Source organism: Ambystoma mexicanum, chromosome 3p, assembly GCF_040938575.1.
Source record: "Ambystoma mexicanum isolate Mex_15411 chromosome 3p, UKY_AmexF1_1, whole genome shotgun sequence".
NCBI lineage: Eukaryota > Metazoa > Chordata > Amphibia > Caudata > Ambystomatidae > Ambystoma > Ambystoma mexicanum.
The window spans coordinates 173,470,795-173,486,057 of record NC_090925.1 but is presented as its reverse complement, the minus strand read 5'-3'; the positions used below and the strand labels follow the sequence as shown (position 1 = coordinate 173,486,057).

The window sequence follows — 15,263 nt, the reverse complement described above, 5'->3', positions numbered from 1 at the left end:
TGTGGCTGGGTATAGAGGGAGTGGGGGTGGGTGTAGAGAGAGTGGGGGCAGGGCAGGTGGGTGAGGGTAGAGAGAGTGGGGGTAGAGAGAGAGAGGGGTTGGGGCAGATGGGCCCAGGTAGAGAGAGCAGAGGTGTGGGGGTAGAGAGATTGGGGGTGAGCATAGAGAGTGGGAGTATGGCAGATTGGGGGGTGTAGACAGTGTGGGCTAAGGGTGGGTGGGTGTGGTAGAGAGAGAGGGTGGGGTAGAGAGAGTTGGGGTGGGATGGAGGTAGGGAAAGAGAGGGTAGGGCAGGGTGCGGCAGAGCTCCACATACTGGACCTACCACTCTGGGAGCCAACCCAGCGTGGCGTTCGGTTCATGGAAGGATTTTGGTAAGTGACGGCGATTGTGACGTCACAAGTGCACAAAAAGGGCCTGCGAGCCTGAACTTGTGAAGATGTACTCGGATGAAACTTGATGCCTAGTATGTTGTCCCTGCTCATTTGATATAATGAAACAGCAGTTATCCTTTGCTCCTTGCGTGGACCTCGACTTATTTGGGATGTTGGAGGGAGTTGGGGCCCTCAGTGAGCTGGAGGTCCGCGGACCCTAGGTATGGCCCTGCTGACCCCATAATCTACCCTAACACCATTGACTAGGGCACCAACTACCATGGCATAATCCTCCCTGGGGATAAAAGGGAGTGCCTGTTTCCGAAGCCTTAGGACAAAATGTACCGTCTTAACCTTTGCTCCAACCTGGGCCTCACTGCCCATGTCATTCTGCCAGATGCATCCAAGGTTTTTAACCTTGGAGACAAATTTCAGGTTTAACCCCAACAAAGTTGGGATAGGTAGCTTCTTGGCAGCCACCAGAAGATGTTTAGGTCCTAGTAAAATCATGTCTGATTTAGCAGCATTCAGCTGTAGCTGATTATGGGAAATCCATCAACTCTTTTTTTGCAAGAAAGATAGCCTGTTTGTACTCTCTCAGTGCAATCTTGGCTATCTTTGCATTCTCAAGTGTTTGTTTCTTATGCCATTGAGGATCAGTCCTGCTGACCGATTTGCGTAAAGGGATCAGATTGGGTGTAAACCAACGTTTAGAGAATATCTAAACAATGTCCCTTTAAGTGGGAGGAGGAGGTCCCTAAGGGATGAAGTTCGTAGTTCTCCAATAGCTCCTACAATACTCTAGAATCGGGTTTGGAGGAGTCGTCTAACCAGATGTTCCAGTCACCTAGTAGTATGAGCTCCTTGTGCTCACTCCCTTTGCTGGTCAGAAAGGCATCCAGATTGTCCAAAAAGGAGTTACATGGGCCAAGGGGTCTATAACCAAGAATAATATGTATGGCAGCTCTGGGGGATGGGTTAATTGTAAAGTATCCAATTTGACCTATCACCCTAGTCAAGGGCGGATAAATATGAAATGCGCATGACAGTCTTACAGATTATTGCGATGCCACCTCTCCTTTTTTCCACTCTGTTAATGGTTCTAATTTGGGAATTCTCTGGACCCGCTCATAAAAAATCCCATGTGAGGACTTATTGAACCAAGTCTCAGTAACCAGTAAGAGTTCCACGTCATTTGTGCTTATTAATTCAACTATCTTAGTGGCATGGGCAACTGCCGACCTCACATTAATAAGGGCACAATTTAACCTCTCTTCCCGCCCCTTCAAAGTTACTATTATGTTGTGGGGGTTTGGTGTAGGCTTACAAATATTTGTGTATACATCAATGTACTTGCAAGTCACCTCTGAAACAGAATGTATTTCTCTGAAGCCCTTCAAAAATAGAAACTGCACACCGTGATAAAAGGAATGGTTTCTTTCCATTCAGCTTCTGCTGTGTTGATGCTCATGAAGCTAACAGAAGCACTGTGCATATTTATTTTCCTAGAATCTTAGGATTGTATAATTAATAAGATGGAAAACTAAGTTGCAATTGAAAATTAATGTTTTGTAACCAATTATGTTTTTTTTCTCCAGTTAAAGCAAACCAGTATTGCGCAATTGTATTTTTCCAAGTTCCTGTGCTGTGCACATAATCATGCGTTGGCAGATCATTTTTGCACTTAATTTAATTTACACTTATTATAAAAACAGTGTGTAAAATGATCACTATGCACAGTCTAGTTTACATCCATTCAACCTTGCAGTCAATGGGGTACATTACTATAAATGGTCAGTGGCAGCAGAGTCTTTGCTCAAGTGTGAGTGAGTGTCATTACACCAATCACAGGCGTTCTAGCCTCTCAAATCATCAAGACTACAATTAAAACATCCAAAACCTGACTCTCCAGGAAGTGCAGGCGCCGTTCAAAAACAAACAAATGAAGGTTACATTGGTCCCTGCGATAATCCAGATAGTATTTAACTTTGTTTAGCGCTTCATAAATGGTTCGTCCAACATCTAGGTACTGTGATTATTATACCTCAGTCGATACTCAGTTAACCAATCTCTGAAGGATGTTAGCCAAAAAGATAGCTCAGCACTCATTGCTGCAATCTGTGTTTGATCTGTAGGTTGCAGATTCGAATCCCGGCAAGGCCAACTCAGCCTTTCATCCTTTCAAAAGTACCGACTTTGGTTTGGTGATAATTGTGATAAATATGTTCTATGTACAGCACTTTGCCAAAAGCGCTATATAAACAACCATTTGGCCATTAGATTAGATATAAAATTTAGCATGGAGTCCTTCCCTCCCTGCACTGTTGTATCATAACATTGACCTACCATTAGGTAGTAATAGATTCAGAAAATGAGGACTTTCATTAAACATCAAAAGACAATTCTGCTATCCAACCCCAAAATACAATACAATTCATGTTCGCTTTACTATATAATTGACTAGGTTTTTGTGATTTCAACATTTAAATATATACAGGAGAGATCAAATGGCCAGACCTTAGAGAAATAAGGCTGGATGTCACATACATTTGACTCTCATGCAAAGGAGAAAAGTCATTTTTACTCTCGTAAAATCACATTTACTCTCAAAGTTTAAAAATAGGGAGTAAAATACTCCCAACTCAAAATCTTATCTGGAGCACTACAGAAGTCCTACATCTGATCTGAATAGGAGCTGAGATGGCCTTGGCATTATGAATGGGTGGCACGCCTCTCAGGATGCCTGCATGTCAGTTAGAGCCACGCAATCATCACGCATACAGAAGAACCACAGATTTAGGGCCTGTCCAGCACACATGCCTTCTCAGGAGGAATCTCACAAGCCGGTTATTCCATAATCCAATTGCTATGTCCCCTGCCCATCAACTGCTTCACAAGGGATGGGTGGCTGTGGGCTATTGCAGGACAGTTCTCAATGTGCAAGCCACTTCTGAGCACTATACCATGTAACGCTGCACAAGCAACTATTATGTTGCATATGGTCCCGGAGGTTGTAAAGAAGAACTCCCTCTGGGTGCTCTAGACACCAAGAGTGACTGGAGTATGCCAAATGTACACCCAATGGGATTCTGGGTGCATATGTGCGCTGCATTGTAATGTTGCTTGCCCGCGGTCACTGGGTTTTTTGTGAGTACATGTCTTCTCAGGTGGTGCCCACTGTCACCGATAGAGAAGAGAAACACCATGTGATGTCTTAATCCATATGTTCAGATGGATGTGTGTGTCATGACTTACCAAGCAACAAGGTCTTGTCATCATTTTCTGCAAAAAATTGATGTGCTATGGCAGAGTGCTGGTCGATATAGCTGATAGTAGCAGATCGTAGCTATAGTGTTAATCCTAGAAAGTTGTCCTTCACATTCAAGATGATGTTTGCTGCATCACTCACCCTCTGTACATTACAGAAGACTAGTGCTTCTTGCTCCTGTACAGGTGTTTGGAGACTGCAGGAAGGATGAGGGCCAAATGGGTGCAACCAATGGCACTGCACATCCCAGGGAACCCTGCCATGTTGAAACATGCCCTCACTAGAGCTGGTCTTGTGCATACATCATGAGGCATTCCTATATGTTGTCTTGGAGAGGAAAGGATCAGAATGTGGACACACTGTGATGCCAATGGTCCTCTGAAAGGAGTTTGTGGTGAAGAATTTCAAGGCTGATAGTACCTTTACTGGTGGTGGTAAGGCATGCCCTGCCATTTTGGGTGTGGTAAGAACCCCCTGTGGCATGCTTGAGGAAGGAGTCGGACAAAGGGCTGGCATGGTATAAACACTTCTTTGTTAAATAATAAAGGAAAAAGACCTAACTCTCCCCATTCAAAACAGTGTTCCCTAACTAAGGAAAACTCAGGTGCTTGTTGTCAGAGTGGTTGTCCTGTCCTCTGTCCAAAACTACCTAACTACCTAACTCTAGCCCTACCACTATATATTCAAACAACAAAAAGAACACCAGAAGAATGTCTCCCTTCTCCTGGTTCACTGGTATCCACCTTGTGGTTGGTGTTTAGAGGTCTTAACTGAACGTTTGTGTTTCACAAATATGCAAAACACCGGGAGGATGACTCCCTCCTCCTGGTCCAGTAGTTAAGTGTCTTTGACAGTGGGCCTCATCAGGGGTTGGGCATAACTGTAAAAATGCAGTGGTAGCGCTATTACCACTGCATTACCGCTCAGCCCAATCCTGAGTATGGGGGAGAGACGCAGCACTCACCTCCAGCTCTGAGCTGGGGGTGAATGCACTGACTTTCCTCCCATTTTAAGTGCAATTACCATGGCACAATTTACACCAAGGTAGTTGTGTCGAAAATGCCAAATAGAGTCCTATAGACTCAGCAGTACCGCAACGTGGGATCTAGCTCTAATACCGCGGGACCAAATTGCGGTAACGCTTATTGGGTTGGGCAGTATCCCAGCGGATTTACCACTGGGATACCGCCCAACTCGTGATGAGGCCCAATGTATTTGACAAACTTTGCCCTAGTATCTGAATCAGCAAAACTGTTTTTTGAAAAACAACAGAAGAATGACTACATCTCCTGGTTCACCTGATGACAATATTTCTTAATAGTTCTTATTAAGGTTTGTACCTCTCTCCAGGCTTTCTCCAGAGTTAATTTCAGTATTCTTGCTTCACTTTCATTACTGTAACCATCAATATTGTTGGGAGGGAGACTACTTCCAAGTCCTATGTTATCTTTTCCAGAATCACTGAGACTAGGGAGATCACTCCTGTGGCTTTGGTATGCTCTGCACCAATAACTGAGATGAGGCAGATCACTCCTGATGCTTAGATCAGTTTGGCAAGAATTAGTGGGATGAGGGAGATTGCTCCCGATGCTTTGATCAGCTTTACCTCAATTACTGAGAAGAGGGAGATCACTCATGATACTCTTCTCATTGACAATGCCACTTTTGGTACTTCACCAACTACTGTGATGAGGGAGATCCCTCCTGATGCTTTGATCAGCTTTACAACCGTTACTGAGATGTGTGAGATCCTCTTGATGCTTGAATCAGTTTAACAACAATTACTGGGACGAGGGAGAACCCTCTGGATGCACTTCTTATTAACAGTGTCACTCTTGGCACTTCTCCACCAACACTGTGATGAGAGAGATCGCTCCTTGTGCTTTGATCAGATTTGAAACAATTACTGGGGCGAGGGAGATCCCACTGTATGCACTCAGTATTCCTGTGGTTCCCATTACCTCTTTCTTCCTGGGATCAGGCTGCCGGTTCTTCATGGGACATTGGGATCGCTCTTTGGCATTCATTGTTCAACGCTGCTTCTTCCTCTCTACCCTGCTTCAATTCTGCAGGGCATCCATTTCCATGGTATCAGTGTTGTTATGGGACCAACCAGTTCACCCCGCTGAGGCCACACCACCGTTAGCTGGATCCCCTCTTCTACAGTTGTCGGTCCTCGTCTTGGATACAGAGGCTTCCTCCAACCTTCCAGCCATGTCCTCTCGATCGAGGACTTGCTTCTCCGTCTCGCATCTTAGTTTCCTGGTTTGAACTTCCCAGGCAGCTGCATCTTCACACTGGCTTCTCTCTGGTTTCCCTGACTCCATAACAGGCAGTCCCTTTTCAGTTTTTTAGGATTGTAGCTGGCTCCTCCCAAAGTCCCTTGTCTGTGTCAATGATGCACTCTTCAGGCCTCCTCAGGGCCATCTCTTCTCAGGACTTTGGAAGTCACATGAACGAGTAGTTTGCTGTAATCTTCTTCTTCACAGTTTTTCCACAAGGCACTGAATTAGGTTATATAGAAAGAAAAGTAGGAATGTCACAATAACAGACAGTGGTACTGTCAGCAGCTTTTCTTACAGATTTCAGGGATTTCAGGGACTCAAAGGTTAGAGGGTTAGGGAGTTGCACCATAGAACGGAAGTCATCATCCCCATGAGGGAAATCCTTCCCTGTGAGGTCCTCCCGCTTTTTACCACCACTAGGAGGAATATCGGGTAGCAGCCTCACCTCCCTAGTGTCACGTGCCGCCACCCTCACATACCTGCAGGGGGTTGGAGACTGTACCCGTGGTGGTGCAGATGGTCGCTCCCATGACTTTGCCATCCTTGGGGACCGCGAGAGACACAGCGTTCGATTCACTCGCTTCCAGGAATTGCAGAGGCAACATGTCGATGTCACAGCGCAGCATCCTGGTTGCGGGGACCAGGTGACGGCACGCCATGTCAATGACGTTTAGTCGTCATGGCAATGACCCATGCTGGGGTTGCTCTGCATTAGCCATAAAAGGTAGACGCGGCCAGACATTGGCACGTCTTAATGCTCTTTGTTTGGGCATGCTAGTCCTGCTCCTTGACTTGCGCTCCCTTATTTCTAGCCTCTGCTTGGCACTGCCTTCCCTTTTTTCAGTTACATGCTTTCTGTAGCCCTACCCTCGCTCTTGTCCATGTTCTTCCTTGTCCTAGTACCTGTTCCACCTTGGTTCTGGCTCAGTTTCTTTTCTCCTTTCCTTCTTGACCTAGGGTTGGCTACCTTGTGTCATCCTTGCTGCTGTCCCATCCACCTCCTGGCCCAGTGGTCTTTACTGCCTTTACGCCATGTTAATACCGGGGGTTGAGCCCGTGGTGTGGGGGAACTGGCCACCTACCTTGCCTGAGTTTACCAACTACTCAGGGCAGAAGGGGGGCTGGATCCTCTGCCTGCCCTGACCCCTAAAGAAATGTGGACGTTGAGTGAACCAGTGCCTCTGAGAAGAGCAAAAGGACATTTTGCCCCCACAGTCAAGTCATCAGAAAGCAACAACCCAGTGACCAGGTATTTGACACCTAGCATCACAGGGAAGGGTTCCCCCATGGGGAGAAGGGATGTGATCCCACAATTCGGTTCAGCCCCCTCCCCCCACACACTGTCTCACTATCTCCAGTATTAAATGGGTTGGGAAACAGTATCTCTGGGTGGGCAATTTCTCTGCCAGTTGTATTAGTGGACGTGCTCACTTCCAAAAAGGCTGTCCTCAAAGTAGCCAACCTCAGATCTGCTGAGGCCATTGGAAGAAATGTTTTCTCATTAGAGATGAAAGAGCCATATTCAGGTCCCCTGCAGTGTGTGGCTTCCTAGATGGAGCGACAAACTCAAGAGGCAATTGAAGTTCCTTTTCACAATAGCATTTTAAAGAAAAAAGTCTAACATTTACATAAGCCCCAATAGCTGATAGACACATCCTGCAGGTGTCCACCGAGATTCACGTTTGGGCAAGGAAAGTAGTGTCAGGTCATGCAGACACTTGGTGGTGGAGCACACAGTGGGGAGTTGTTACCCTCCTGGTAGACCAGGTATCTAAATAACATTGAGAGGCTGGGTAAGTAAAGATTATTGTGAGAGTCTGTTTTGGAAGGATTGTGTGGGGCTTGATTTATTGGTGTTCTTCTTGACTGTGCTTGTTCAGGACTTACTTACTTTCCCTAGTGAAGATAGAGAGACGGTCTCAAACACTGCCTGTATTGGAAAATCCAGGCAGATTAGAACTCTGTCTGGTGTTCTATAACTGCCATTCGCCCCACGACTTTAAAGTATCAGGTCTTGTTTGCTAAGGCTCTTACTATGCAGGCCTCAACTCCAGAAGAAATAAAGCTGGAGATCAGGAATGGTGCTGGTCAGACTGTGTGCGACTTAGCCAAATGTATGAGGCGGAACATGATTTCTGCGAGTAAATTCGTGTTTTGGGACAGAATTGACTCACTTTGAGCGGTCAGTCCAGCATTTGGGTCGGTTCTATATTCCTGAACTCTCAACACAGCTATGTTGGAGGTGGCGCGCTATCTGATAGAGAAACATATCAGCACTGATTAGGGTGCCAGGACATACTATTCTACATGTGCACGCACACTCTACACGATCAGCAGGGGCCATGCAGGCGGCTCAGGAGTTGCAACGCTAATAAATACAGGAAAGAATCAATGTCTGCACGTGGCACATCATTTCTCCTTCAGCTTTTGTGGTGCACGTTCAGCAGCACATGCCTTACTGTGGGGCTTCAAGGTGCGAGATACTTTTTCACGGTATTATTCACCAGCTTACCCAGTGGAGGCTGAATCCAGAATGCTCATTTTTTCTGGAAGAGAAAACCTGATGCCAAACTAATCTAACGAAATCTATTGGATATACTAATTTAGGACAGTTTGTGCTGGGTGCAGAAGATCATAAAATAAGCTGTTAGTGGGATGCTCAGGGGGGTGGTTTACGGGGTTCAGAAGCTCCTGTGGATTGCTGCCACTGGGACCTGACAGGTAGTAAATGATAGGACAGTATCCACTGAGGATTGTGAGGAATTGATTTACCTGTCGAGGCACCAATGACAGAAACTAGTCAATTTGCTCGCTTACTGCTACCTGGTTGAATCAATTTTTGTCAATACAAAAAGTACAATTGTAACTGGACATGTACTGGCGCTCTTTGCATTTGTGTTATTTATAAGTAGATTGGATAGAATACCTTCTGGAAAGACTGATTTCAACAAATTAATGTTTTCATAACATTTATTTATTGATTATTTGATTTTCATTTTCTTTTTTCTTTTGTAAACATCGTCATTGCGAAATCAGTAATACAAACGTGGCAATCACTCATTAACATTGCATTAAAACCTAATGAAACACATACACCTAGAATCTAATTTAGTACAATTTCATTGTCTAAAAACACCACACCGTACTGTGATCTCATATACACACCATTCATCTCAATCACTTCCATCCTCATTCAAAACAACCCATTCATACTTGTGCAAAAACGCAATAATAACCATTTAGTTAGAAAACCGACAGACCTAACCTTTAGACCCTTGATGTTAGACGTTGTTTGTCGCCCTCAACCAGTACATCAATCGTTTAATTTACTGTTGGCATATATTACAATCATTCTAATATATACAATCGCCACATCTTTATATATAATACAAGAACAAACACATTCTTATTCCTGAAAGGATTTTAAACTGTTGTCATGTCGACTCGAGTTTTGGGCCAGGCTTAAAACAAGTATTCTGCCAGGGCCCTCATCAGGACAAAAAAAACACACTCTTAGTTTTAGATCACATTGGTATTTGTAGACATGCTTTTTTTACATTGAGTTCTTTGTTATTTTCTCTGTGTACTCCTATAATGTTTGATTTGACAGTGTTCTATGCTGAAGCTCTATCTTCAGTAGGTGATGCAGCTTCTCTATGTCTCACTGACCCATCGAGTGCCCGTGGTGCTTGAGAATGGCCAAGTCACTCTTTGTTGTTGGTGATTCCACAGGGGGTCCACCTGAGGTGCAGACCACGTGCAACTTTGAACTGGAAAAACTAAACCGATCGACGGTCAATTCCAAAGAGTACCGCTGGTAAATCAATATATTATGCCCCTTGTAGTCTGTTCATGCAAGACATCTCTCCCTCCTCGATTACTGCAAATAGCAGTCACCCTTGTGAGAACTGCCGCGTGATGTAGCCGGCTGTTCGAGACCTGCCATAATGATTTTTCATTTGTTTCCAAGATACGCAATGGCCCAAAACTCCTCAGAGAGCAGGCCGTTAATGTAACAGCTTGGGGGAGGGTGTGGGGAATGCATAAGGATGGAGGAAAGAGCACTGGACCTGAGAGTATGCCTTCAATATATCCTTTCCCTCCAAATCGGCCATCACAAGATGATCCGTACGGTCTCTGCCATTTTATACTGTGTTGTGTGTTATGATAGGAGTGTCCTGTGTCACTTATTGTAGTCGGCAAATCGGTTGCACTCTTTTTTTGAGTGACTTGCTCCACTTTGTGATTGTGGCAAATGTTGAAGGGCATTATTTGGAGCCAATAAGGTGCCCAAAGTTTGAGAATCAGGATTTTGGGGTATTTTTATGCACTTTTGGCGGGCACTTCACTTTTTAATATGCCTAATTTGGTAGATGTGAAGATTTCACCTGGACAGTCTTAATGACCGTGAAAGGGAGTGATAATAACAAAAAGAAAAACATGCTATTGGAAAAAGAACAAAGACTTATTTTCCTTACTAAGAGCAATAAAGAGGGTTTAAATGAAGCTGTTGAAAGGCATACAATGTAATATCTGGCCCACCAACCGACCACAATACATCTGTACTAGTAATCATTATATAGATTTTAAGTTTCAAATCTAAACAGCTCTAGCGCTACTATTAGTAGCCCACACAGTAACATCTAGTGTATATATTCCATTTAGGAATCGTATATAAATTAAAGGACTCTGAACAAGTCCGTTAATTAGAACAGTCACCTATTTGTAGTGCAGAGTATATACATAATTAGAAAAATTACTCACGAGCATCACCAAATACATAATGAGTCTATCAAATATTATAACGTAATGTTTATTCAATAGATGACTATGCACGATAATTGTCATTAGATATATCATGTAAAAAGGCATTTATAGTCTGTTTTTAGCCCATAACCCTTTTCATTCATGAAAATGGAGAAAGGCCTAGGCTCCTTTTTTTTGTGTCCTCAGCCAAGATGGCAGCCGCTTACTAACAAACAGTAAGGCTGCGGTCCCATCAGCGAACTAAAAGCGTTGCGGCTCTCCTGATCCACACTGAGAGAAAAATAGCTTCTGGCTAGAAGCTGGACACCAGGTAAGTGCGAAAATATTGTGGATTCCGCACATGCCGTGCTATAACAGATCTTTTTAAAAAGCAGCGGTATGTTTCATTTTTTTTTTTATTCCCAATAGCTAAAATATAGTCTGCTCTTTTTTACGTTTTGCAGACGGTGTAGAAAAGCGACTGAAAGGCTAATCTACCCTGCATAATCTACCGTGCATATAAACAGCCTATTGAAAGATGACATGGGCCTTTGGCTAATTCAGACTCTTAGTGCCTACGATTAAAGGACTAAATTGAGGTGAGCTATTTATACCTGGAAAGGTTCCTTCCATTTACTATAGAAAGGAAGATCAGTCAGAAGAATGACCGGCTCTCTGCCTTCCTCTTTCTCTCTTTTTTCAGTTTTAGTCTCCTGTTAACAGTGACCACCGACAGACAAGCAAGTCGGATTTCAAAGCTTAAACAACTTTGTGGAAAATAAAAGGAATTTATATTTACCATCCTAAAATAGGTATGTTGTACTTTCACTCGAGTAATCCCTCCCTCAATGTAAGTAGAGAGCGCAGCCCAGTCCTTGGACAGCAGGTCTAAAAATCTGTGCAAGTTTAAATTACAGGTCGAGCTAGATCAATTTTTCTCTCAGTTTCGACCAAAGAGGAAAACTCCTGCTCTAATCAGGATTCCACCTCCTAAAGATTTTCCCCACAGACTGGACCAGGTAATTCATATTCCAGGCCCAGTACAAGATAACATTAAATTATTTAGAATAATTTTATTTTTTATCAACAGTCACATCTCAAATTCTCTAATACAGATTGATGTTTTTTTTACTGTCAACAAGAGTTGCAGTTTGTCTTGTTTTTATTGTAATACCAATTGTATAGTGACATATCTCTTGAAGAAAGTTCCAAGATCAACGTATGAGAACCGAAACATGTCGAGTTCCCCACCCTGATAGGAAGGAACCAGGGAGAAGTATATATCCCAATAAAAGAGCTCTGACTACACTAAGACGGCAAATGCCCCTATAATAGTCAGTAAATTAAATGATGTTAATAATATATACATCAACCTATTTGATGTAGGTCTTTCTGTCACAATTTGATTGTCTGTTTTTTGGACAGTGTTTTAGTATTTGATACCCTGTGAGACAACAGATAGTGTCTGATGTCCCTCTCTTTTTAAATGTTGAATATTTTGAATATTTTGAATAGATTATCTATTTGTATAACGAAACAGTATTGATTCAATGTGTAATTACTGTGACGGTTGATAAGAGCTAACTACCTTCTGTTTACATGAATCTAATCCCCCAAAATAAGGTAGAGCTACCACTGTAGTGGTTCTTTTGGGTTTCCCTTCTTATAGTCTAGTGGATAATTTGGTAGATGTTCATGTTTTATGGCAACTTTGCGCCTTTTATGTGCTTCCTATTTACACTAGCGCAACTCTGACAACTGCCCATAGTAGTTGCCAACTACTGAGAGAGCGACAGAAGTGGAAAGGGGTATACAGGGAGTGATGCGCCTGGGCTGTCTCCCTGCACACAGAATTAATTGGTCAAAGTGATGAGTAGTGCCCACAGTCACTATACACACAGAGTGTGAGGATATGGAAGACTGTGGGCCTCATTACGAGGTGGGCAGAATGGGTTTACCGGCACCGGTAATGGTGCCGGTAAACCCATTCGCCCTATTACAAGGTTCCCTTGCGGGACCCGCTCAGAACGTCTGGTCAGACCAGACGTTCTTTGAGGGTCCCACATGGGGACCAGGGAGCTAATAACGGGCCCGTAATTAACAGGCCCGTTAGTATCTCCCTCCCCATTCCCATTGAGCCCTATGGGGGCTCAAATGGGAATGGGTTTTTTGAATGAGGAATTACCGGGTCCTCCAAGGTTGAATTGACCCGGTAATTCCTCATTCAAGGAACCCGGACACGATTTTGGAGGCCGCCATAGCGCTAATAGCACCATGGCTACCTCCAAACTCATAATGAGGCAGTGTGTCTAGTTCCACTCCCTGGCACAGTTGAGAGACAAGCAGAGGTTGTCGGGGTTCCCTAGGGTGTACAAAATGAAGGAAAGGCTGATCCTTACCCGCCACCCCACTCCCCGCCCCCCTGCTTTACCCCAGCCCCCCCACCTGCTGACCTGATATGAATGTCCATGGTGTAGGTTGTACAGCTGGTGTTGCCGCATTCCTTGGCTCTAAAGTCCACAGTAAGGTTGAAGCTGCGACTCTTCGGGGGAGGAACATTGTACCTCAAGATGGTCTGAAATCAAGAAACAATGACAGAACAGTTAACTGGCTTTTCGTTTCACTTTTGTGACCCTCCAGAATAGAAAGTAGGGGGGCTGCAAGTTCGCCACCATCTTAAAGTGGTCCCTGATGCACTGTGCCGTTTGATTTGTCATTTCCGCTTTAACTAAGGACCCTGCTGTAGCTCATGCAAGGAGATCCTGCTGTACCTGGTGCCAGGAGATCCTGCTGTAGCTCATGCCAGGAGATCCTGCTGTACCTGGTGCCAGGAGAACCTGCTGTACCTGGTGCCAGGAGATCCTGCTGTAGCTCATGCCAGGAGATCCTGCTGTAGCTGGTGGCAGGAGATCCTGCTGTTGCTGATGCCAGGAGATCCTGCTGTAGCTCATGCCAGGGAGTATATGTAATAAGAGGCAGAGGCCAACCAGAATCAGAAGTCACCCGCCCCTACTGGATTGTCTGCCTCCAAAGGGCCCAAGGGATTTAGTTAGGCACAGATCACCCACAATGCACCTGCCGATATCCCCAAGACGTTTCAGAGCATATGTGGAGAAAGAACATGTAGGGAAAGCACAGTTTCAATAATAAACAGGAGGACTGTTGGGTTCAGTGTGGGCGTCACTTGCCATTGAGAGAGAATGCAATGGCTAAGGGCCAGCTACTGCTCTTCCTGTCAGATAGCACAGTGAGTTAAGCGCTTGCCCCTGATATCTGTGTGCAGCCTGCTGTGGCAGGTTCAAATCCGTAGACTCAGCCTTTCATCCTTGCGAGGTCAATACACTCTGTGGGATAGTAATGTCTTCTGTTAATTCAGCGCTTTGAGAGCTATAGTAGTGTAGCGCTATATACAAAATAAATAATTGTTATTATTAAGATGCACCAAATCAATATGGCAAACACCAGGGAGCTGAACACTCGTTCCCAGCTCTGATTCTGTGTCTTTTGATGAACCTAGCACCTCGTTGTAAATAAACGAGCACTTGCTTTGGTTTGATCTTCAAATTCTGTGCATTTCCGTATACCATGTGATGTCTTATGAGCAGCAAAACATGTCTCTGTGGGGAGATGTTAATGTGTACATGCCCTTTGCTAGATTTGCCAGAACTGGCTGCAGAAACAGAACTTGTGTCTTCCTGCAGCAGGGGATGTTTGCGAAGCTAATGATCCTAGTCACCAGCCTAGACATCCTCAGGAAGGGCCCCTGATACACCTGTGGTTGTGTGCGGCTGTGTGCAGCGGGGCAGGTATTTGTTTTGTAGAGAGAGATCATTATGTCTGCTTTAGGCAATGCTCTCCCTCCCACTTATTGTAACTCCAGTCACACAATCTCTGCATCCCCGTACTGACCTTCTACTCGCAAACAGTGTGTCGGATTCTCAAGATTCTGACCCACGTGATGAGATGTGCAAGCGAATCCCATGACTTAAGCCACAGAAAAGGTGTGCCCTATCCGCAAAGCCTACGTCAATTTGCGCGTCATTGAGGCATACGCCCAGGTGTCCTATTCCACGCCCTGTGCACAACAATGGATCTCCAGTGAAGTGTGCAGAAAACAAACACGCTGCGCGGCACAAGCACAGGTGGATCTGCAGTGCATGGCAGGTTCATTCGGACCCTGTATCATGTATCTTTTTTTTTAAAGTGTGAAAGCACCAATTTGAACCGGTGCTGTCAGACTTTAATTTCTATCTCCCACACGGGGATAGGAATATTTTTTTCACAGCCCTTTAAGAAGGCCCTCCATGATACTGTGGCAATAAATTAAACATTTGGTGGCACAACCTATTTTTTTGCAGACATGTGGCTTCATATTTTTTATAGACTGGGGGTGTGGGAAAGCCTGGCTGTAAGATGGTCCGTGTGCAAGAAAGAGGCTGTGCGTGCGAGCCTGCAAGAGAACCAGGTTGTCATTGCTTGAACCTTTTGCATATTGTCTCTGTTATTCATTTCATATGAAAAGAGTCTGAATTTGTTTTGCACTACTTTTTTGTTTAAAGTGTGTCCCTATTTTATATTACTGACTTTATT

The 15,263-nt window shown here is 44.4% G+C and overlaps 1 protein-coding gene across 4 annotated transcripts in view; it reads right to left on the bottom strand.

Annotated features, from left to right (window-relative positions):
• Positions 1 to 15,263, bottom strand: part of LOC138580215 (alpha-2-macroglobulin-like protein 1) — a 1,347,911-nt gene that overhangs the window by 31,482 nt on the left and 1,301,166 nt on the right. For all 4 annotated transcript variants that reach the window (XM_069650572.1, XM_069650575.1, XM_069650574.1 and 1 more), the window contains one exon: positions 13,127 to 13,248. In XM_069650572.1, the coding sequence (XP_069506673.1) occupies positions 13,127 to 13,248 (122 nt within the window). The remainder of the gene's footprint in view (positions 1 to 13,126; positions 13,249 to 15,263) is intronic.